Raw genomic sequence first — 24,586 nt, 5'->3', positions numbered from 1 at the left:
TTATGTCATATAGAATGAAGAAAAGCTGTACATTTTCTCTTTTTTGGAGAGTAACTCTATGTGTTTGGGGCTTAAATAAGTATGGATGAATAGATGACTAACAGATTTCATATATTTAATCAAATACACGTGTTATAACCTTATATCATGACTTGAGATTTATATTATATTTCTGATTACTATCACTTTAGGACAGAGACAATTTTTAACAGATAAGATCAATTCTCTCAATTTTCTGCACCAATTAATTTCTCTGGTTAGTTGTTTATATTTCTTAAATGAGGAGGCTGGATGTGTATCAATAAATTACTTACTGAAGAAGGGCGGGATCAAAAAAGTCTGTTCTTTGTACTTGATTGATTTCAATTTTTTTGTCTCTGCTTGTTTGTATCATCATTTTTTTACATGTTTGGATAAAATAATCAAATACCAAAACTGCTGGCTATTCATTTTCTTTGAATAAATTTTCCATTTATTACAGCAGCTCCGTGCACAGTCTTCTATAAAACATACCAAGGAAACTGAAATTAACACAAACATGATTAACACACATCATCTGTGATCTGTAACACAAATAACGAGTGAAAGCATTTGACTCACTTTCTCTCCTTCCACCTGTTGATGTCAAACACTGCTGTGTAGAGCACGTCTACCAGTCCGAGGGTTTTCTCTGGGTCCAAGCTTCGCTGGAGCAGGGACATAGTGGCAGGGTCCTCCTTCAGACACCTGCACTCACACAGCAAGACAGGACAAGACATGACCTACAAATCCCAACACACTGTGTTGCACACAAAGGCCCAGGTGCATGTGCTGAAGAGATGAATATGTTAGAAAGGACACTGATTCGTAAGAGATTATTACCGTACAGGCTTTTCATTTAGCTCAACGACTTCTTCAATTTTTATACCTGTCCATATTTCTGTGGCTCAGAGGTGAAAATCAAAGAGACTCCCTTCACCTGCATATCCAGCACAGAGTACAGAGCATGATGCTTCTTTTAAAAAACAAACAATTCTGAATCTGCTTCTGCCATTGCCTCATTTTAATACAACTGAAGTACAGCTGATACAAAGGTGCTGAATGATTTAAATGTAAACTGGATCTTTCATTCACAGTCCTTCAAAGGGGAAGATAATGTGGTTCTAGGACTTACAGGGTTTTTGTTGTCCTTTAGGGAAGCCTTCTTGTGTAAAGCATTAATTAAAAACATGCTGCATTTTCACTCTCCTATCTCCCATCTTTGAATGTTTACTTTAGATATACATTGTCACTTGCTATGCTAAACTTCAATGATAATGTAAGCACAAAATCAAATGATCAAATATATTTGCATGTAACCACATCTTGAAAAGGTTCAATTTTTGTGCCTTGATGCTGGTAAAAGCCAGGGCCGGTGGTACTGTCTTTTCAGGTTGTCTGTCTATTACAAGATCATAGATTAAGAGTCAAGGTCAGTGTTTCTAGTTTCCCTCCCTTGATTGCGAAGAAATTATCTCAAAAATTTTTTGAAGGTTTTTCTTCAAACAATGCACAAATGTTAACTCATAATCAAGGATGAACTGATGAGATTTTGAAGGTAAAAGTTAATGTCACTGAGACCTCAAACGAAAACATCTTTCCCATCATTAAAAACCTTCTAGTGTCACTTTTGTTCTTTATTCCATGCAGAAACATGGTCAATTTCTGGTCAAATTGGCGCTATGCTAGTGCTACGTCGGAGCTAATCCCTGTACTGGAGGCAGGAGGTACAACTTGCTCTCCCCAAATGACACTGACTGGTCCAAACAGTGTTCAGTTCGGCACAAACATCGTAGATTGGAGCTTTTTAATACGGATTTGTCTGATGTCAAAGATGGAGTCTGGCAAATCCATCTGCTTTTCAAGATTAGTGAATGAGTAACTCAGAATACAATATGATGTGAATCATTACAACACAGCAAATCTGCAAAAATCAATATACTGCTAGGCTATCATATTATGATATACCATGAGATCTGATAATCTGAGGAAAATTAAATTAATAAAGTGCAGGATTAATGTAAATATCCACTGCAACTTGGTTTCAATTTCCCGCTTTTCTTTTCATCACTGTCCTACATTTTCCTACTATCAACTTCTTTAGCCAATTAACTCGTTCAGGTTAGCCTCATTCATGTCGTTACTGATACCATATGGAGACAGACTGAGTCAACTGCTAAGAGCATTTTCCTTACAACTCTACTCAAGGGAAATATCCATTTAGAAACCATTTACATGTGGCTGTGGGTTCTTTAAAAACCCAGTTTCTTGATGTGCTTACCATGTAGAGGGAACCTGGACCACAACCTTGGAGCCCTCAAGAGTGATCTGAGGAGCATAGGCCTCCTTGTTCTCAATCTGAGCTGTGTCAACAACCACCTGCAAAGACACAGAAACAAACCTGTATGAGTATCTCCTGGCACAAACACTTTATATAGGTCACATTTCAAAAATAATTAAGCCTCAAATACACTTGTGCAGATGTCCAAGACTCACTAAAAAGATATTCATTTGAGGTACTTATTGTCATCCCTGGGCAACAAGTAAAAATTTGAATGATGTAATTTATCTACAACAAAATTTACAATTTACCATTTGCAGACTTTTTCAGTCATAAATCATGAAAAATTTGGCTAGTTTTATCAAGCTTTCACCAGCCATGCTAATATAAAAACTCAAAACATACAAGCCTTTTTATTTGAGTCCGACATTAAATTCCCACTGAGCAGAGAAAGGCAGTTCAAGGTGAGGAAGCTTGGTGGGCTTAGTCATCCCTTGATAACACATAGGCTCACCTTCCTGCCTGCTACTGGTCAGATTTATTTCTACGTTTCTTTGAAAGTGGCCTTGGCTTCTCAACACCCATGCAACTGGGTCAGCAAAAGGGAGAGAAGGTGGGAGGAGTCTATTTCCTGTATTGCAGGAAGTTACTCTATTGTTGTTAAAATAGCAGGTGTATCCTCGGAAACCCTGGGCTGCTCATGTGAGAGAACCGTAAGTACACAAAAGCAGTCTGCCGGCTATGTTGAAACACATATGAAGAGGTCATTGAGGGTAGAAGGAAGGAGGAAAAGCAGCAAAATAGACACAGTCAAGTTTGTTGCTGCTCTTGGAAAGTCATTAATTGCAGGAAAAAGGAGTTACTGGTGAATGATGATTCCAGGAACAACAGCAGGACAGACAGTGAGTATTGTGTGGATGTAGAATTAAGCCTACACAAAAGAGAAGGCCTGCAAACAGAGGTATGAATAGTGCATGATGGTAATGTTTGAGCATGTATGGAGCGTGCTTAAAGTGTAGAGAGGATACGGTGTGTGTTTTTATCAGTGCACACTGCTATGTGATCTATTTTGAGTGGAGTGGCCATAGGTTCAGATAAGGAGCTAATGCAAAGCGCTCATCTATCATCCAGGGATTGTTTTACAGTTAGCACGGGGCTGGCAGAGCTGGATGGGAACACTCCCTCTGTTTGACACACAAAATAGGACAGACCACACAGAGGAAATAAACAGCAGAGCATAAACACTCTGGTGTGACTGTGAGCTGAGTCCAGCAGCTCACTCACCCACCCACCCTCCCAGTGTCTCTCCTTTTCAACAGAAGAGGGAGGGGGTCTGTGTTTGCAGACCCACCCAGGCGAGCCCATCCTTCACCCAGATGCTGCAGGAATGTTTCTTTCCTTTTGTCTCTCTCTGGTGTTTGTTTACACCTCTGGCCTGCCTCAAAGCAAGCAGACAGATCTCCTCATCTCCATTACAAATCTGATAAACAATGAGATGCAGGTTGCCAAACCCACAGACACACAAAAGGACAGGAGTGGGTAACTGATGCAGAAATGTCAGAGAACAACAGGCCTGTTCATGTCACCATGCCATCTCCTCTCTGCTAATCCTTGGAATCAACTAAACTGTGATGATGGATGTTAAAAAGAGCAAAACACTACATGCAAGAACTTTCTGCACAACTTTTTATCTCAGTCTAACTTTCACAAATAAGATTAACAATGTGAAGAAGAAGGGTCAGAGCTAGTTCTGTTACACTTAGCTAGGGTTGAGTACCATTTGGGTTTTTTTCCGATTCTGGTGCTAAATCGATACTTTTTAAAAGGTGCTGGTGCCCAAACGGTGCCTCAATCAATGCTTTTAAGAGAAGAAACCTGAATAAAAGTCGTCTCTGTGTTGTTAATGATTTAGAAAAAGAAGCCAATAGAACATAAAAGTTAAGGAAACAACTGTAACTTCTTCACCTTACTTATTTTGTGCCTTTCCTTTGGAGTACCAGTGATCGTGTTAGGGTGATGAGGTATTGAAAGAACCAAAATCTGTCTTGTAAATCAGTACAGTGGGTATCGGTGGTGCTGGTACCAGTACTGAGTCAGTAGCAGATTTCTATACTCAGCTCTATACTTAGCAGCTCTCACTTTAAGGACATACTTGTAATAATGATATGCTAAAAAAATTTAAATCTAGGGCAGAAAATTAGCAACAATCAATGCCATTTTTCATGCGTTTCTTTCCATCTACAGATGATTCAGGCATATTTTGATACTACTTGAAATCTAGGGCTGTCAAATTTAATACATTAATGCATTAACTTGAATTCAATTTAACGCCACAATTTTGTTGGTCGCACACACATGCATTCAGTTTGACCCTTAACCCATCATCATCAACCCATTGTGAGATCAGGAAGCCGTTGTGATGCGGTGCAAGTGAACATAAATAGATAAAGGTCAGAGACTTTTGAACGGCAATGTCAGCTTCCAGATCTTGCTAGATAAGACGACGTTATTGGCACCTACTGTCGACATGTACTGAGCTAAAGGTAGACCATGCTGAATTGTTTACAACGGAGACGTTCAGACAAATCTGCAAGCAACAAACTTTAAACAGTGTTTGCTAAATGGGTGGCTAAAGATTGCAGGTTGATTAAAATTGTGAAGGATGGCGTTTTGCTAGAAATAATTCATATCCAACGGCTGCACTTAAGAATACTAAAAGGCTCTCTCGTCTTCGTGTATACTCTCACTGGAGACTTCTCCCAATAATCTGTAGTGTAATTCTTTAATTGTATTTATTATCTCTTTTTTTTAATCCTGTGTTTATCCTGTTATTATCCCACAGGGCTGTTCCTTTGAGCCTTTATTTCCCCTTATGTTAGGTTGAAATTCTCTACTTTAAGTGTGAAGGATCCAAGAAATTATCTTTAAGTAAATCCAAACTCAACTGACTATGTTCTTTATGTACATGTGTGATGTATGAGATCTGTTCTGTTTTAAGCTGCTGAGAACAACAGAGGAGTTCACATCTATCTTTTTTGTAAGACTAAAACAGTAAGAGCTACAGCTAGTATTGGGTATAATGCTCATTGTGAATTGTAATTCAAAATGGTAACTATTATTTTAAAAGATTTACAGTCCAATAAAATCCATTTGTTTGAAAGAGAACAGGCTGAAAATTGGAGAATCATGAGATTACTGGATTGATTTTCAATGTTTCCACGTCTGACAGTAATAATCTAGGAACACAGGTTGACTGTAACCAACTTCTTCATCTCTACTCACCAGACCAGCCTGAGCAAACAGCAGCTGAACAGCCGTCTTGCAGGCTCCTCTCCAGCTGGATGGACAGACTTGGTTGAGGACCTCGGTGACGGGAGAGTCATCCCTGGGGGTCACTCCATTCTGGCCCAGCGCCTCCTTAATGAGCTGCAGCATTGTGTGCTGAGATGACAAAACAATACGGGAAATCAACAAAGGCAGTCAGCTGATGTTACTTTAGACATGTCACCAACTAACAAAAGCCCTCGGTCGTAAACATATCTGATGTGGTTACTACTCAAAACAAAGAGTTAACTTCTTAAACTATCCTCCCAGCAACACTGAACATGATATGATGGATACTTAAATCCTTTTTAATGCCCCTGCACCAGCAATGGGCCATTTTGTGAACGCTTTATCTCTTGAACACTTTGACAGATTTTTTTCAAACTATGCACAACTGTTCACCATGACTGAAGGGGGAACAGATACAATTTTGGAGGTACAAGGTCATGGTCAGCCTTGGTCAGAAACACAGAAATTACCACAGACCTTCTTCTTTACAGTACTTAGACTGTCCTGCAACTGAATACCCAGTGGCAGCATGTAATCTCCAGATGGTAGTGTTAGTTGGTGACTGACATGAAGACTTGTAGGGAGTAAAGTGGTATGAATCTGGTGAGGTGGGTCAGAGACTTTACCGTTTTCAGTTTGAGGTTGTCAGCCGCTGACTCGTTGAAGGAAACTCCTTTGAGGAAATGTGAGCCGATCTGAACAGGGATGGTAGGCAGCTCACACTGGATGGGCTGGGAAGTGGTCTGCATCCTGCCTGCCTGCTGAGCCTCTGCCTCACTGCAGCAGCTCTGAACACACATGCAGCACATTAACACATTAGATACAAACACCAATGAATAACTTATAATTTTATAAATCTTTTAAGACTTTTACTGACTTTTTGAGAACGAACCCACCTGTAAGGCAGCCTCCACAGCTTTGGGGTTAAGATGAAAGCCAGCTTTGAGTGCGTATTCACTATGGCCCAGACTCTCTAGAGCTGCTTTGTAGGCCTAAAGAAAGAGGAAAACAGTCGAACATTGCTTATCTCACTAAGATTTTTACATTTAGTTAAAATATAGTTACTATATTATTAAACATTATTTCAGACTGCATGCATTGCTTGCTGTTAATTTCTGCATAGCTCTATAAGCCCATGGAGTTACAGTGACAATACTTCCCTGTCTTAATCTTTCAAATGACACCTTACCTGTAAAGCATTGTCAATCTTCATGTTGAGCTCCTTCAGCTGGTGCTCTGGTATGGAGGTGTTGTTGGAGCAGAAGAGCTGCTGAACCTGGATGCCTGCCAGGCAGCCGTCCTGGCCCCTCTCTCTCAGCCTGGCCATGGCCTTAAGGCACAGTAGAGTAAAAAAGTCAGGAACACAGCAGTAGAAAATTCAATACCAGTAAATTCAGACACAGAAATGTGGGAACGACTTCAGAATGAATAAGCTGTACAGCAAAAAGTTGGTGAACATTTTATAAAAGCGACTGCTGGCAAGGACGAAAAGGGAGAGGGTCAAATCAAGTGTGGTTATAAAAGTTTGAGCAGGGCATCCCTTTAAATAATGCTAGAATCTCACAAGTTAATAAAAAGTTTTGATAAAATAGAGATACAATGTTGCTAAAAGCATCTGCATGTTTTCGGAGTGCTGGTCTCCTCGCTCTTCAAGCACCACCCCCCTTCTCCCACCCGCCAGCACATTATACCAGGGTCTATCCAGGCCTAGACCCCTCCAGGGCTAGCTCTCTGCATGCCGGGGCTTAACAGATCAATCAGCCCACTATTTTCCTCTCTGCCTCACTTTATTCAACACAGCTCAAAATGGGCCAGTGGGGCTGATTAGCCTGGGGATTAGACAGGTCCTCTTACAAACCGCCTCCCTTACAGCAGTTGGGGTTAAGAAAGGTACAGAATTTAACACTGCAGGTTCACAGACAAACTGCAGCCAGAAAAGAGGAAATAGGAAATTGGGGCTGGAAATCATAAACAGCTGGCATTTCTCAGGAATGTCTAACAAGTCTGCGTTTCACCTCACACAGACAAACGCCATATTTCCGAGTTTCAGACTAGGAAGAGTCCCGGGGCGCCCTGCGACTGCATACCTGAGCTGCACCCTTCCATGAGCGGGAGGCTTCCTCCAGCTCTGTGAGAGGCCCTAGATCAGAGCTTTGGGAGCGGGCGTTGGCACAGCGCTCCTGGGCCTGGGCAAGAGCCTCAGCCAGGCAGGACTGAGCCACGGGCTGGACCTTCTGCAGAGCCTGTGATAGAAACTGGAAATGGACCTGCATCACCGTGAGGAAGCACCGACCCAGCACCTGGAGAGACACAATAATAGATTACTGTCACAACATTCATTGCTGTCATTCTTCACATGCTCGGATGGTTGAGTCAGGGAGTTAGAGACACCTAACAGCGTGGATGTCTACAGGCTACAAAACTAACATGTATGTCCACATGCCTGTCTGATTGGTTAACTGAATAATTAAATTCCTCAGCTGATTTACAATCATAAACTAATAGACAAGAATTTCATAATCACACCAACCAGTTATCTCTGCTCAGACATCTGGTTGGTTTCCGACCAGTTAAACCAAAATCTTCTGCATCTAAGAATCCAAAACAAAACTCAGGAACTCTACATACCCCTTTGCTTCGTCAGTGTGACCTTTTAACATAATAACAGAGACAAAAAGCTAACAAAAGACAAAACTGGTCCAGTCTAGACCAAACACAGTCAACACAACAAGCATTGATCCCAACCAGTCATCGAATATTGTGGTTATGACTGTCTTCATGATTGTGCACAAGTTTATAGGTCATCTGAGAGACAGGCCAAGGACGAGCAGTCATAGCTACAACAGAGGTGTTGTGTGTGATGCTAGCAGTCATGCTTGCAGGCTAGCAGCAGGACTGTGAACTTGTCCCCACATACAAACAAAAGATAAATACGTACCGGCTATCCTTCAAATATGGTTATAAATGTGATAACGTGAAGAAAATCCGTCCAGTTCATTATTTAGCCAAAATTGTCTAAAAAGTTAGCCCAAAAGTATCCTATTGATCAACTTCAGGATTCACATCAATGATGTAAGGTTGGGTGTCAAACCAAATGGAAGATTCAAGATCCCATCTTGTTGAATTGGGGTCATGGAGTGTCCCAAAAACAACACTGATGTGGGAGTTTTCCACTATGACTTTTGGCTGTTCCGAGCCAAACTAAGCTGTGCTGATTTACTTTTCCATCACCAGTTTGGCCACGCCAGGCTGCGCTGAGACGTGCCAAGAATGGTCCTGCTCTTGAGCAGGGCCTAAGCAAGCAAGCCCCGACTCCAAGTATGGTGCGCTGACATCAAATTGGTTCGCAGGGTGCGATTTGCCGGGGGAATTTCCCCCCTTCTGCGTCTGATTTCCCGCCCTCTAATGATAAATTTTCAGCCCATGGGGAGAGATGTTTTATCCCTGCCTCTGCTTGGGCTGACTGACTGCTGCTCTTTAACTAATCTCAGCATTCAGTGTGCGACAGAAACACGTGCTATGTGCTCATACTGCCGTCCGATAGTTTTGCACAGCTGGAGTTCTCACACGAACAAGTGAAATCAGGACAGACCAGGCACAGTGCCAGAATTACAACTTTGTCTGGGTCTACTAATTACAAAAGTTTAACCCTTTCCACAAATAACTTCAAGACTAAAATACTAGAGAGGTTGAAACATTAGCCCATGATACAGACAGTATTAACCCATAAAAGCCTGAAAACACAAATTATGGACAGAAAATTCAAATTTCTTGGAAATGAAATGTTTATTTAACTTTTTTACTGAAATCCAAAAAAATCCAAATTTCCATGAAATTTAACATATATATTTTTTGTATCTCATTTCATACATTAGGTGTTTTTGGTAACTGATAATCCACTTGGGGGCATTTTTATCATTTTATCAGATTGTATTCAGAAGTTTGTTTTTAGTAATTTATAATCATATTGATTAGATAGAGGTATCATAAAAGTATGTATCAAATATGTTACAACAGGCTTTAAGGGGTTAATTAATTACCTGGCGCTAGTAAGGCGTGCAGTTTTTAATTGTCCAATCCAAAAATATGATTGTGTTCATTTCTGCTATCCTAGAGACCCATAAATCAATCATCAGAAGACGGTTCTTTAGCTTCTATGTAGGAGAATTTTCTCTTTTTGCTGATAAATGTGAATTATTGTTTGTTTATTGATTGCAGAAAGAGAGAAAGAGACAGAGAGAATGGGAAAAGAGTGGCGTGCAGCATTGTCAGCCTACAGTTTGATTTTTGCTTTAAAACAATGCAAAGCTAATCAAATCAGACAGTGTGGATGGAGACTGTGGATGAGATGGAGGGCTCAAACCATCACTTCATGAGCTGTAGTTCGATCTTGCCACAAGGTTGTATAAGTTATCAATACTTTGATGCTTTGTTAGCTCCACATGTTGAAAAAACAATATAATCCCTGCACTGTAAGTAAAAAACTTTTTAAAAAAGTAAATCAATTTCATAAGATGAGCATAGGAGGGGAACAGATCCCTGAGAAACCGCAGGGAAACAACTATACACTGTCTCAATTTCACACTTACATTTACTTCAGTTTTCCGGGGTTAGGGTTTGGGAGAGGAAATGACAAAATATTAGGTGCACCAGACTTCTCTTAGTCTTGTATCAAAACTTGTATCAATATCATCTGACTTTTACTAGTATTACTTCAAAGTTTAAAATTCTGCTGCCATGAAACCCTACAGAGACTTTAGGCCTGAAGGAAAAAGCACAGGTATTGCTGTGTCAAACAAATTACATTAACTGTCAAATATACTTGGGGGATTTTAAGTATTGAATGTCCTAAGAAAGAAAAAGGAGTATATTAGATTAAACACATTAAACAGCAAAGTCAGCTGTCATCAAATAATGTCAGACCAGGAAAAGGTGACTCATTCTTCCCTTTTGTTTTTCTACCAAATCACATGAGCTACATGAGCACATTGTCTTCAAAATGCTCCTATCATTGATGATAAAATGTGTCATTAAAAACAAACCAACAGAGAAGATAAGGATATCCTCCTTGTTTCTTACAGCAACTACCATAATAGGAAAGTTAGGCCTACTTCTGTATGAAAAGGCAGAGCAGCCAAGGACGTGTCATGAAGCACAAATCACATAATGAAGCATCTTTTATAATAAAACATCTTTCAAGGGCAGATTTTCAGCAAACTACACATGCCTGTGTTTGCATTTGTGGTTAATTCTGAGCTTTAAACTGATACGAAACATCTGAGAATGAGCATACTGTGTATTCCACTTTGCAAGCCAAAGACAGATGGAGAGCATATTGGGTTGAATATATATGTCAGCGTGTGATGTCTCTGAGAAACAGAGAGGGAAGGGTTAAGTTTACAGAGGACTGAAAAATTGCAGGGAGGAATGAAAACTAAAAGCTATCTGTCCAGTTTCATTTATTAACAACTGCCTGCATCTATAATAACTTCTGACTTTTTTCTGGAGAAAAATGGAGAAAATATTCATCAGAATTTAAATAGTTCCTCAACAGACAAGAAAGAAATATCCAAGAAAAAAGGGGAAATGATTTGAGTCACACTATGTTATTCTGCTGACAACTACTGAAGCCATATCAGGAGCTTGAAGGGTAGAGAAAGATTTCACTGTCTTCTGTAAAAGTCAGAAACAGGATTAAGCCGAATCGTCACTTTTTTTAAAACCTTCTTGAGAAAATTTTATCTTGTGTTGATTTTGGTGATACTTGTCTTTACTGGTTTTGTCCTGCACACGTGTAAGCTGTTTGTCTAAATATTATTGCACATTATTTTAAGATTGAATTTTATAACTAAATTGAATATTTTCAGAAGAAAAAACAGGTGGTTTCTGCAGCATGCTGCTTTATCATCTTACCTAATAGCTAACCCATAGAAGTGGCTTATTTATAGAAGCATATCAAGGCTTGTTTATAGTTTTGTTTTCTTTAGTTGGTCATAAAGAAACTTCAATATTAATTTCAGTCTGTTTCATATTCCGATATCTGATTGGCCAATATTTACAAATCAATCTTAGCTGATACCGATATAGAAGACCCTGTAAAGTGAAATCCAAAGTTTTTGTCTTAACACACTAGATATGTTGTATGGGCCCTCAGCAGGGAATGACCTAGCCCTCCTAACACTACTATTTAAAATCACAGAGCAGTTCATCTCAGTCCAGTCTGTTGTTAGCTGATGTCACTGCCTTTATTGAAAGTTAACAGTCAGTTAAATGCTGTTTTTTGTTCATTGTGAGGTACATTTATCAAATCTATCAGCCACAGTGGTCTGTGGATCATTTAAAGCATCTTAACAGAGATTTGAGACCAAAACAGACCTTGTCTCTTCTCTGCCACAGAGCCAGGCAGCTGGCTCATCTGGAGCAGATTTTACTGCCTCATTTTTCATGATTTTTAAGCTTAAATTCATTAACTTACTGATGTTTTATTTGACTGAAATTTGATTGAGGGGTTCATAACACAGTGACCTGTCATAAAACAAACCTAAATATAGATTCACTTTCACTTTACAGGGTCTTTAATACTGATATTTAAATGTAGTTCAGACTGAAACTTCCTTCCATAAAACACACAATTTAAAGTTTGAGGATGAACAACTAATTGAATTCCTTCAAAAGCATTTGTAGTGTAAGGAATGGTGATGACTACAGAAAAAGACCTCAGCTGATGTTGGTCTGTTGGTCGAGCCTAAAACTCCACTAACTTGCTTGTTCATGCGGCCAAAATTTACAGCTGATACAGGCAGTTTTTATTGCCAAAATTTCAGTTAGAAAAATCAGCTGAAAATTGAACGACAATAATATCATGCATCCCTAATTTAAGCTAATCCATGTGAGGGGTTTTTAGCTGATCATTAAACATTGTGACTGAGGCTGATACTGATATGTCTCTTAATGAGCTTCAGCAAACAAGACCGTCAGTGCAAAGTAGGGATGCACAGATGCAAAGGTTTAACATCGATACTGGTCAATATCAGCTCTCAGACATCGAACACTGGCAAATGGTGTGGGCATTAACTGACAGTAGCAGATGCTTATCTGTTGTGTCAAATCAATTTAATGATGGTATTTCGCACACCCAGCAGACGATTTAGAGAACAGATTTTATGTTAGGCAGACAATGTCAACTGTTGGACAAACTGCTCTGTTTTCGTAGTCAACCTTGAAATGTTGGCACTGTAGAGGTGTTACACAAGAAGAAGTGATGAAAAAAATCAGCATCAGTCATCAGCTAAATTACTATTTCAAATATCTTCAACAGTCCTGATTTATACAATTGGTGTATAAATCTCTAGATTGATCATTTTCATACATATTTTGAATGCCTATGCTTCTATGGCATTGGTGTCAGGTGATACCGTATATCAGGTTTCATCGGCAGCCTACCTAAAATTTTCAAGAACTCTTCAGGAGTGCATGTTTAAAATTTCAGTAATATATTTGACCCTTTAAAGGAAATCTGGATGGTTTTGTTGCAGGGATTTTTAATGAGGAAACACTTTTACACATGTACAGGACAAGGTCAGCAAAGAGACTGGAGGAACTACTGAGCCCACACCAAAACCGATGCAAACCTTAAGTTACTCAAGGATGTTTTTAAACACAGCAGAATTATTCACACTCACACAACTTTAAATATATTTGGATGACGCACATCTCTCCACATCTACTGACCTGAATGACAAAGTATGTGCATTTGTGTGCTTGTTGTGTGTGAGAAAAGTCCAGCTTTAGAGGCTATGTGTTGTCCTGTAAGCAAAATAAGAGAAACAGGACACCACAGGATCTGCCTCGGTCATAGGGTTTTCTGTTTCAGGTACCTGCTGAAAATATCTTGAGGGGTAAGCTGAGTTGTAAAGACAGAAATATGCTGCTGCGCCCCAATGGCAGACAGGAACAACAGGACACAGTTACTTTCATTCCTCTACGCCACACTGAATGGAGAACGACACTGTGCCAATAACTCAGAGGCAGAAAACTTTGTAGTGATGGTTGTTTTCATAACAAGTACATAACAGGATGGAAAGCAAATTCATCATTCTCTCTAGAGTGTTTGAGTAATGACTGAGGAACTTTAGAGGCTGCTTTAACGTTGTGGAGCTTCATGTAAACACACTGTGAGAGACGATGGGCCATTATTTCTATTAGACACCATGCATCAAACTCACTGAAATATTCATTCCCCATCAGTTTGATGATTACAACAGTTTCTTTACTTTCTGTTATCACAACATTTTCTATTAAATCTTAAAACTACCCCTGGCTCAACACTAAGAACAAAACACTTGAAGCCCATTTCCTGGACATGTCTGTGTGTGGTGGCTCTTGATTCCACTGATTCCAGCCTCAGTCCACTCCTTGTGAAGCTCACCTAAGTCCTTGAATCTGATTTGTTGGGAAATCCTCTGAAGGTTGCACTCATCCCTGTTGCTTGTGCACCTTTTCTCTTGCAGTCTAGATGCTTTGGAATAGCCTGCTCTTCCAGCCCCGACCTTCTGTGGCTTACCCTCCTTGTGGAGGATGGCAATGATTGTCTTCTGGACAAAAGTCAAGACAGGAGTCTTCCTCATGATTGCAGTCGTGTGTACTGAACCATAGTGAGAGAATGAGGGCTCAGTAAGCCTTGGCAAATTGGACCACAATATTCTAATATTTTGAGACTGTCCATTTTTTAATTTTTGAGAGCTGAAAGCTGTAATCATCAAAATTAAAACAAAAAAAGTCCTAAAAAGAATTTAATTTGTACAAGATGAATCTAGAATTTGGGAAAGTTTAACTTTTTTAATTAAATCATGGGCAAAAGTGAACTTTTACATTATTTTCAAATCTTTTGAGCTGCACCTGTGTAAGTCTGGGCCTGTGTTGTATCAATCAGTGTCTTGGACAACTATTTTTACCATAAGTGTTTCAGGGTTTAAAAAATTGGTATTACAATCATAACTTCTACACATTTTCATGATAATTCATCAAATAATTGCTGAAATTTTTTACTTTGAACCAAAATGGCAGACCTATTGACCCCTGTCTGAATGTCTGGCAGGATTGATAAAGGCAGACATCAAAACTTCACAAGATATGAAATGTTTGCTTCTGCCATTGAAGTAGAGCAATAATAAAGAAAGAATCTTGAGAATTATTTACAGTATTTACAGAGGTGGGAGAGGAAGCTTCACGCTACATTTGGAAGCAACTTACAGGCCATTTGATGCAAGCTCATACCATCCGTGTTGAGTCTAACGAAGATCATAAGTAGCTCAAACACAAGCGGACAACAATGAGATAAAAAGTGAGTCAAAGTGTTACAAAGTTGACTTCTACAACCAAAAGAGGAGAAAAGAATGAGGCCATGGCTGCAGCGCTAGATAATGGATAACACATGTGATTGGTCGTGCAGTATCCCACACAGTCATGGAAAATATGAGAAATAAGAGCGCAGCAGAGCCAAGACGACCCCTCTTAAGCCCAAACAAGGCAAATCATGAATCTATCAACATTTATACTTCTATTTTCTGAGAACACCTGCACTATATTCTTGCAGTGTTTTTCGGGCTTGTAGTGTTTTTCAGGACTTGTAGTGTTTTTCAAAATTAGGTTGACAACATATGTTTAAACTTATGAAAACAAAGAAGATGGATGGTCCAAGACATCTTTGAGAGAAATTTCCATCAAGAAAAACCCCAAAAAATGGTGAAAAAGAAGACCTCAGTCTCAGCTCCAACTCCTGGCTAGCTTAAAAGCTAACAACTGCCAGTAACTGCAACAGAACACTGCCTGATCAACAGGAGACTACTGAATGCTACCTATTAAGGTAGCATGGGGTGGTGTGTACAAACGCAGCGGCCCAGCACTCCATCACTAGCAGCAAAACAAAGCCCTACACTTACACCAGAACTGACAGAGTGCCCACGGAGTTTTCATCTTTCCTGATAGAGATTATCTGGAGAACGGGGCGCTCGGAGACTGAAAGGAGGAGGACACGGAGCAGCACGGCACCTCCAGCCGGTGGCGATGAGGCTGAGATGACATTGTGTGAGAAGGCGGAAGCAGGGAAAACAAGTCAGGCTGCAGGCTAGGCTAAGAGCAACCCCACAAAAAACCCTACCAAGCATCTTTCTCCTGGGTGCCCACTCCCTCGCCAGCAGGACAGATTTCTAACCACCACTTGGATGACTGTGATTGCTGCAGCAGAGGAGACTGGCAAACGAAATTTCGTTGTGTTTTTACAATGCAATGACGATAAACGACTATCTATCTGTAAGAACACCAAATCTAGGAACATTTTTTTCTCTGAGAGCTTTTCAAGAAAAAAAGGGAGAGTGATCCTGTTATACCAATAAAACTGTTATGTTCTGACTGCTGTCTTGACTGTTAAGAAAAACAGGCAGCCTATCTTGGTGGATATGTCAATCTTGTGTCTTTTTCTATGGCTGGCTCAGAGCCTCTTTTTCAGTTGGTTTCCTGAATCTTCCCTGTACAGAAATTAATCCAGGGGAAAAAGGTCACAGTGCTCACAGTGCCTGAATATCTTAGGACTGGTGACTTGAATATGATGGTGTTTAAAAAACAGACTCTAAAGAAAGATAACCATCAAGATTTCAGTTTGGTTAATAATATTTTAAGGTGTTTATGGACTCTTCCTGGATAGATTTTTTCCTAAGCATACTCTTATTAACATTTTGCTATAAACTAACATAATTAGTGTTTACATTTTGTATTTTTCAAATCAGTAAAGAAGTGCAAATCCCAATCAGAACAAAAGATTGCCCCTATCTGGTGTTGTATACATTATTTACCTGGAGTTCAACTCATAGTTATTATTTTGCTTAAGTTTTAATTGTGAATGCCAACATCAGGAAATGTGGTGTAGTTGGTAGTAGCTTGACTCAGTAGGAGATGAAACTCAAAAGTACAGGTGCAGTTACAAAGGACTAAAGTTATAAAAGCATCTTTCTGAGATGTTGAGCACAGACATGGGTTGAGTATGTCGTCATAGGTTTGTTTTAGCGAAACAAACACCTGAATATGCATTAAAATGCATTATTATACCTTTTAATTCTGTAATACAGCATACTATTATCAAAACATATTGTTATATAAATTTTAGGCCATGTCACCTAGCTCTAACCTGAACTGTTTTTTGGTTAAGGGGCCCAGACCATCCAGCAGACTTTGTGTTTTGTATTTCTTTTTTTGTACTTGAAAGTACATGTAATTTCACAGCTATAAAATGATTGTCCCTGCTGGTAAACTATTGTGCTTGTACATTGTGGAAAGAGGGTTTTGTTGGACAGACAGGTCAACAAGAGGAAGACAGGAACTAAACTTTCACCTAGGTCAAATTCAGGTCAACTTCTATTTTCAGTCCTTCATCGATACGATCCACAGTGACTGACACTGCTTCTTATGGAAGAGTCACTGTCGGGTTTCACAGCTATAAAAACATGTCCAACTGAGACTGACAGATCCTAGAAACCTAGAAACAGCAAAGACAAGACATGAGGAAGTGCTGAAAGTTCCTTCCTGGTCAGATTGTTTCTAAATTGTCTTGTCTGCTGAGATGTGCTCACCAATGACAGTGCAATGCACTGCTCAGTCTCTCATGATAAGCCAAGCTATATCACCAATTAATATGTCCTACCCTCCCACTGCTATAAATACATAAACAATAATAAGTCACCTAAAGAAGAAGGGGTTTTCTTAAACTGAATCAGAATTACAGTGCAGTGAAAACACATGTACTGGTCTACTATTTTTAATTTAAAAGAGCAGTGCTGTTCTTGCTTGAGTCGATTAAACTATTCAAAGTTGTTGGGTGCACAAAAGCTGTCTGGCCATCAAAAATGTTTTAAAGAAATCTTTAAAAGAAGCAAATAGAACACTGAATAAGAAAAGGAAGCCATTGTAACTTCCGTAGCTAAGAGGCTCAGGCAAGTTCATTTCCTGATGCTGAGTCAGAGACAGACCATAAAGGAAAGGTGTCAGTCTGTATGATTATGTCAAAGATGAAAACACACCCTCAGTACAAACACACAAACAAGTCAGTGCAACAAACAAACGACATTCATGTTCTGCTGAAATTTAAAAAAGTCACATACAATATGTAAATTACATTAAGTGCTTTGCACCTTTCTTTGTAGTGGGGGGGGGGGGTGTATTAGGTAAAGGGAATGCTGTTGGGGCTCACTCTACATCAGTGGTTCTCAGCTGGTCTAGTATCAGGACCCACTGCCACATCCTTTTTGACAAATTGCAACCCAAATTTCATAATCAAGTGTTTTTCATGAAAAAGTGGGTTTATGGACTTGAGATGGAGCAAAATATGTTTAAAAACAAAGAAACTAGGAAATGTCCTTCAAAATAAAAGCATATCATACACTTTTTGTCAAATATTTTTTCTAGGCACAGATCCGCGACCCACTGAAAATGGCTTTGCAACCCACTTTTGGGTCCCGACCCACCCATTGAGAACTACTGCTCTGCATCCTGAGCTTTTCCTTGGTTTGACTAAAGTGTAAGAAATTTTAAGAGGTCTTCATCAAAAAAAAATTGTAGCAGATAGAGAAATAATTGACCCGTTTTACTCTGATGTGTCCTATTATCATCTTAAAGAAGATCTCTTTTGGATGCTGATGGGTAAAATTATTTTAAAGCCACAGAGTTTTTTTTTTTTTTTTTTTTTTAATAATTGGTGACACAGTATCCATCATTTTAATAGATGCATGCTGGCTATCTTTACATCTTCTGAATGGGGATACGTAGCATTTTTTAAAATGTTCTTAAACACACACAGCTCTTGAAAGTTTTCTCAAATGTTCAGGACAAGCTGCATGTGAAAATGGAAAGTTGCTTATTATTCACCATGACTTTATCCAGATTTTTCCCAAAGCCTGTGAAAGTTCCCATATAGCCGAGTTAGCCAGTGTTGAGGAGGATTCTCAAGCAGATGGGAGTATTGCTGTTTATATTACCCGACCAGTGAATAACCAAGAGTGATTTTTGTGCGCTTAAGTTGCCTCATACTTTTTTATGCATCTCTATCACTCATTTGTCCATGCTGCAAATATGTAGCAATGATATAAAGTCTAAATCATAACATTGGATGCTGTCTGTACTTTCCGCAAAATGCTTTTAAGTTCACGTCTATCCTCCTAAGACAACCCCCACCTGGAGCAGAATGACAGACATCCTAAGTTTAAACTCAGCTGATTACATATGTATTATGCCCTTTACTGTTTGCCTCATGTTTTTCCTCTCTGCCTTTCCCTTAAAACAATACACAAGTAGCAAGTAAAGTCCTTAGAATAACTACGATATGTTTCACTGCAATCAGATAAGGCCCCAGCTTTACAACCACATTTCATAAAGAAATCAGCAACTATATTAAAAGAAAGCCAAGGGTTTTTAAACCATTTATGACCCAATGGTTGCTTTCCAACATGTTTCCAGTCATAACTTGGATTTGCTGGGAAAGCTCATGCATTTGTCTAACAAGAGCAGCCATGAAGTTGTCTCTGGTCACGGAGACCCTTTCTGTCTGCTTCTGGTCTTCACTCTGTGGTTTCAAACTTACAAGCTTGGCAAACGGCCTCTAAACAAACCATGACATTTTCATGCATACTTGGCAGCAGAGTCACTCTGAGCAGCCAGGGAGCTGGGCTCTGATTGGTTTGTTTGCAGACTGCACTGACCTAACCTTTAAGAGGGTTTTGGTTGAAAAAAGGAAAAGGAGGAAGGGGGCATGAGTGAGGGGGGGAGAAAAGGGGGAAAGCTTCACATACCACAACTCCCAGAACTCAGAAATGCATTTGGTTCTTTTTCAATACCTCATAACATTCAGCTGCCAAACAGCATTCCTCAACCCATGCAGACAAAAGGAAAATCCCTTTTACAGTAACTCATCAATCGCATCATAGACAAAAGACCAGACTAAATTACTAGTAAAAAAAACAGGTCTAAATAACGTTACATACACAAAACTTAGCACAGATGTTAATTCAAAAACACTGAAAACTGATGACTCATCACAATAGCATACAGTCTGTTTCAAATTAAATTGTAAAGCTCTGTACTATGAATAAAAACATTGTTCGGAAATTCTCCTGCAGTAATGTCCTACTATACCAAAATAATATTATTAAGGATACGCTGTGATTTTTCTGAGGTTAATATAACAAACTCACTCAAATAAGGCCTTTGTAAAGTTAAGTATTCAGTGCTTCCTTCTCTTCTTTTACAAAATGTACCCTTTGTGCCCGGGGCGAGACAGCAAAGTCAGTGCCAAACCATGTGGTCTAAACTTTCACAGACTTGGGCTTCCTCTAATATTCATCTGTGCAGATCCCAGACCACAGAGAGTCAGATTTACTGACTGCGGTGCAGAAGTGTTTCCTGTTACTGGCCTAGCCACATCCACTGAGGTCCTGTTGCCCCTCCAGTGTAGTGGCCGCAGTCTTGTACCCAATCACTGTTACATGCTAAAGGGTTATTGAAACATTGATCCGTCAGAGGTTAACACACAGACAAAGCTAGGGATGGAGATCATTAATTTTTATTATTGATGATGATACTCTTATTAATACTCCTTATTGGTCCGAGTCCTTATCAACACCACTATTGGCCATTGAGTCATGTTTTGAAAAATGCAGGGCAGGGTTTTTACATACCTGGGTTTCAATCTCCATCCATTGACAAAACTGCTTGGTTTGCAGATTCTTTTATTTTAGTATGATAATGACAATTTATTTTAATATGAAGGCCCAGCGTTTCTAACAATAAGATTCTGCAACAATGTTGCATTGAAGCTCCATGACCCTTTGGTACTCTTACATTGATTCTGCTACGTCATGATATTGGTGTCCCAGTGTGGGATTTGCATTGTCTTTACAAGGGTTTAAACAAGCTGCAGTAGCTGCAATTATACATACACTCAGGCACTGTTGCTATATGTGATGGTAACGCAGCACTGGGACAACTTTGTCCCACCATTACACCTCTCACGGCATTTACAACCAAGTTGAGATTTTACAGGGACATGAAAATCCCACCCTGAAATGGCAATTTAAAAGGAGCTCCACATTCAAGTTCTGTCTGCACCAAATATTAGTCTAATATCTGTTTTTCTTTGCTTGTGGTTTTCTTCTCCACATGTTTCAATGACAGAATAACTCCCAGCTGCAACATAAGAGTTTGATTTCACTGCTTCAGCTTTAAGTCTGTAAATATGTTTTGCAACATTACTGTTGTGTCTTATGCATATAAAGAGGTGGCTAAGAATCACATTGGGAGCTCCACTGTGTATCAAAAGGACAATAAATAAGCAGATGTAATAGGCAGCATGGGTGTGGTGTACAGCTGAAAATACATCTCCTTGATACTGATGGCACAACCTGAGTGACTACCTCTTAGAGCAGCAAAATCTACAACGAGAATCACACCAATTCCCTCTGTCACAATTATTAATTCATGAATATCCCATCTCAGAGCACCTGTGAATCTTCATTTATTAATCTACCATGTCTATGTCCATCTGAGATGAACCGTGTACAGGCTCAGGTCTGATAGTCTTTAACATGTGTTATCCAACTTGGTTTCATGAACCTCCTGACCTGTCTGACTGCCTGGATTTAGAAGGATGGGGGAGGGAGCAGGCGCTTGAACAACAGCTTTAAGACACACTGTTATTATCACTACTGACTGCTAGCTCACAGAGCTAAGAGACATGCTCTTTACATTATCTTCAAGGTCTTTTCTTTTCCCCTTTAATAAACACTGAGCAGATGCAGACCTGGTTCTTGTGAGAACAGTGACATCCACAGATTCACCAGACTGAAATTAATTAGTCAGTGTCCGGTGTGTGTAAATGTTTATCACTCTGGGACTTTTGGAAATCTGAAATTGTTGATTAATCAGGTGTGACAAAGATGAGTAACTACAGTGTGAAGGACCGAGAATTACAAAAAGTGGATTCAAGACAAAAAACGAAATAAATCCCACACCAAAGCTGAGTCTCTTCATTTCAAGTGTATCAGTCTCCAAATCCGCTATAAAAGTTGCATGAAAAAAACACCTCAGCTACGATGTTTCACATTTTCACATCAGCAGATTCAGTGCAGTGGAAAAATGGTGTGGTGCCCTGTGTGACAAAAGATGACTTTTTGTCTCACATCCTCATTGTTTTTCACACCTCACCTTCAGATCCTGACACTGGCTCAACACTGGGCGTGAGAATCTTATTTGAGCCAGGAAACACTGATTCATGGGGCCAGGCTTCTGACACAGTGCAGCTAAGCATCTTAGCACTACTGCTTGAAGACAAGTCATGTATAAATGAATGTGATAAATTATGTGCTGCTTTACTAATGTGCCTCAGGTTGTATACACCACTTATTCTTTCCAGGAGAGCAAACAGTGGAGATGAATGTCAATATTTGTTTTGCTTGTTGGCAAACAGTCATGAGACTTTCATCTTATTTAAGTCTACACAATGTGACATACTCCAGTACATGAAAAAGTTCAACAAGCTGTTGCAGTATAATGTGTGGGATTCTGTGTGAGCACCAACCTCAACATCCTGCAGGCTGAAGTCGTTCTGGTCTTTGAAGTTGGCGGCTCCAGCGCTCAGCTCCATCAGCATCTTGGCGATCTCAGGCTTTATTGCTGCAGTCAGCCTGCTGGCCGCCTCCATGACGTGTTCCTGCACGTCCTTCAGTTGCATAGCTGCTTTGGAATAGTGAGAGTTCCTGAACACACTGCTGAACAGGTCTGTAAGGAAGGCGCTGGCCCGGCAGAACACGTTGAGGGCATCCAAATATTTGGAGATGCCTTGCTGGATGTCTGCAACCGCAGTGGTGGTACCAGGAGGTTGTGGGTGGCAGCTGCCAGACATGACCACCCCAGTGCCGATAGGCGAAGAAGCTGAGCAAGAAGAGGCCAGGGAGGCGCTCAGGGTCCGGGTCAGCTCAGGCATCTGGTACTGCTGGTGCTGTTGCACTTTCTGCTTGGACCCGCCGAGCAAAAAGCGACGCTTGTAGTCCATTTTACTTTCCTGCGCACTACAACAATACATATGTGGTGCAACAGCACCGGAAGCTGTTTTTAGTTCAGTTTCCCCTCAAAGTGCTCTTGTCCGCTTTACAAAAACACCAAACCAAACTGTCCTGAAACCGCTGAAATTATGTTAAAAGACAGCCCAAGGCTTCAACCTGCCAGAGGCTCATCTCAGTGTGCCTTGAGGAGAGGCAGCACTGACTTGGGTGAGGTTTAGAGAGCGATCAAAAAGACTGGCAGGCTGAGTGAAATGCTTGCATGCAGCCCTGCTGCAGATTCATCAGGCCCAGCTTAAAAACAGCACAAACACACCTCCAGATTCTCTGCTTCCAGCTTCGAACAAAATAATCATATCATGGGAGGAAAAGTCAAAAACACTCCTTAATATACTTAAAGTGATACTACAGCCGTGTTTTAAAGTGCATTAACTTTCCTTCAGTATGGGAGAAAAATCCTTCTTCAATCAGTAAATATAGTATATACACATATGTACATATATAACACAGCCTGCACTAATAAAAGTAGAAAATCCTTTTAAAAGCTGAGAGCAAAAATGAATCCAAGCAAAACGAGACACTGGTCAACAGCATGGAGAAAAAGTGAATAATAAAACAAAAGAAAAACAAGTGATTGCTGGAATCAGAGGATGTGATAAGGGCTCTCCTTGTGCACTGGTTGGTAGAGGAGCTGTGGGAGGCGAGGGGTAGACAGATCCAGTCCGTCTCCAGTCCTCTTCATGAAGCAGGGCTCCACAGGCAGTGAGCAAGTGACCAGCTGATAGCTCTGTTTGCCTGTCTGAAGTCTCCAGCAGCTTCCTGGTTCCCTCCCGTCTGCTGGCTGAGGTAGATATTACTCACTGCGGAAACAAGTGTGCTCCCAGATCTCGCTGCTCTCCGCGGATGCAGATTAGAGCGACAAAAGCACAAATGTATCAGTAAGGCCTCTAGGTCATTTCCTAAGGGAAGAGAGGGCAGAGACACAGATGAGGGGGTTAGCATCATGTCTGAGAGGAAGGATGAGCTGCATTTTAACTGTTTTACTGTTAGACACTAGAACAAGCTGGAGGGCCTTATATTAGTCACTATTTTACTTGCATTTTAAAAAGTCATTAACAAATATTACAGGCACATTTGATGTTAATAATAAGCATCGTTGTTATGTAGAGAGAGAAAAAAACTATAACTTGCTTAACAGGCAACATTTCAAGTTCAGGTCCAAGTGGCTTTATTGGCATGAATGGTAGCCGTTGCTGCCACAAAACAATGAACTAAAACAAAGTACTTGACAATCATGGAACAACTTAATACTTACATAAATACTAAAGTATACATTTATACAGTCTAAAACATTGAATAAAATTAATTTTCGACCAAAACAACATTGGCTGAGCACAGTGAATGCAGCTAGAGAGAGTTTAACTATAATTAATCTGTATTAGGAAAAAAAACCCAGATAAAATGAGTTGTTGATCCCATAATATCTTTAGCCTTGTTTTTGAGAAACAAGACGCCTAGTTGTTATTTTTAAGGAAACAGGGCTTGAGCAACTGCATTTAGACAAGTAGTTTGACCATAAATAGGATTGTTTCCTCTTTTAAATGCTATTGTGTGGTCTGCTTGGTAACAGCTACTCTCACTCACCAGGAAATATTTTCCTTCTTATATTCAATTGGCTAAGGCCTTCATCAGTGTATCAGTGAGAGCTAGTGATCTTTAGTTAAAAGCTGTTAAATCCATTTATTTTTACCCAATTGAGTAGTTACAATCAGGGCTGCTCAATTACAACAAAAATATAATTAGGATAATGTGATTGATATTGAAATCACAACTATCAAATTGACCACTTTGAGTG

The 24,586-nt window shown here is 39.9% G+C and overlaps 1 protein-coding gene across 4 annotated transcripts in view; it reads right to left on the bottom strand.

The window, feature by feature from the left end:
- Positions 1 to 24,586, bottom strand: part of LOC121507528 (granule associated Rac and RHOG effector protein 1-like) — a 56,567-nt gene that overhangs the window by 13,861 nt on the left and 18,120 nt on the right. For all 4 annotated transcript variants that reach the window (XM_041783952.1, XM_041783968.1, XM_041783945.1 and 1 more), the window contains exons 2-9: positions 22,251 to 23,690; positions 7,720 to 7,932; positions 6,822 to 6,962; positions 6,529 to 6,624; positions 6,259 to 6,420; positions 5,582 to 5,740; positions 2,300 to 2,397; positions 601 to 726 (exon numbers count right to left, since the gene is read on the bottom strand). In XM_041783952.1, coding sequence (XP_041639886.1) covers positions 601 to 726; positions 2,300 to 2,397; positions 5,582 to 5,740; positions 6,259 to 6,420; positions 6,529 to 6,624; positions 6,822 to 6,962; positions 7,720 to 7,932; positions 22,251 to 22,754 — 1,499 coding nt within the window. In that variant the 5' untranslated portion in view covers positions 22,755 to 23,690. The remainder of the gene's footprint in view (positions 1 to 600; positions 727 to 2,299; positions 2,398 to 5,581; positions 5,741 to 6,258; positions 6,421 to 6,528; positions 6,625 to 6,821; positions 6,963 to 7,719; positions 7,933 to 22,250; positions 23,691 to 24,586) is intronic.

The sequence above is a fragment of the Cheilinus undulatus genome, linkage group 1, assembly GCF_018320785.1.
Source record: "Cheilinus undulatus linkage group 1, ASM1832078v1, whole genome shotgun sequence".
NCBI lineage: Eukaryota > Metazoa > Chordata > Actinopteri > Labriformes > Labridae > Cheilinus > Cheilinus undulatus.
The sequence above is the reverse complement of the archived record's forward strand: the minus strand, read 5'-3'. Positions and strand labels throughout refer to the sequence as shown.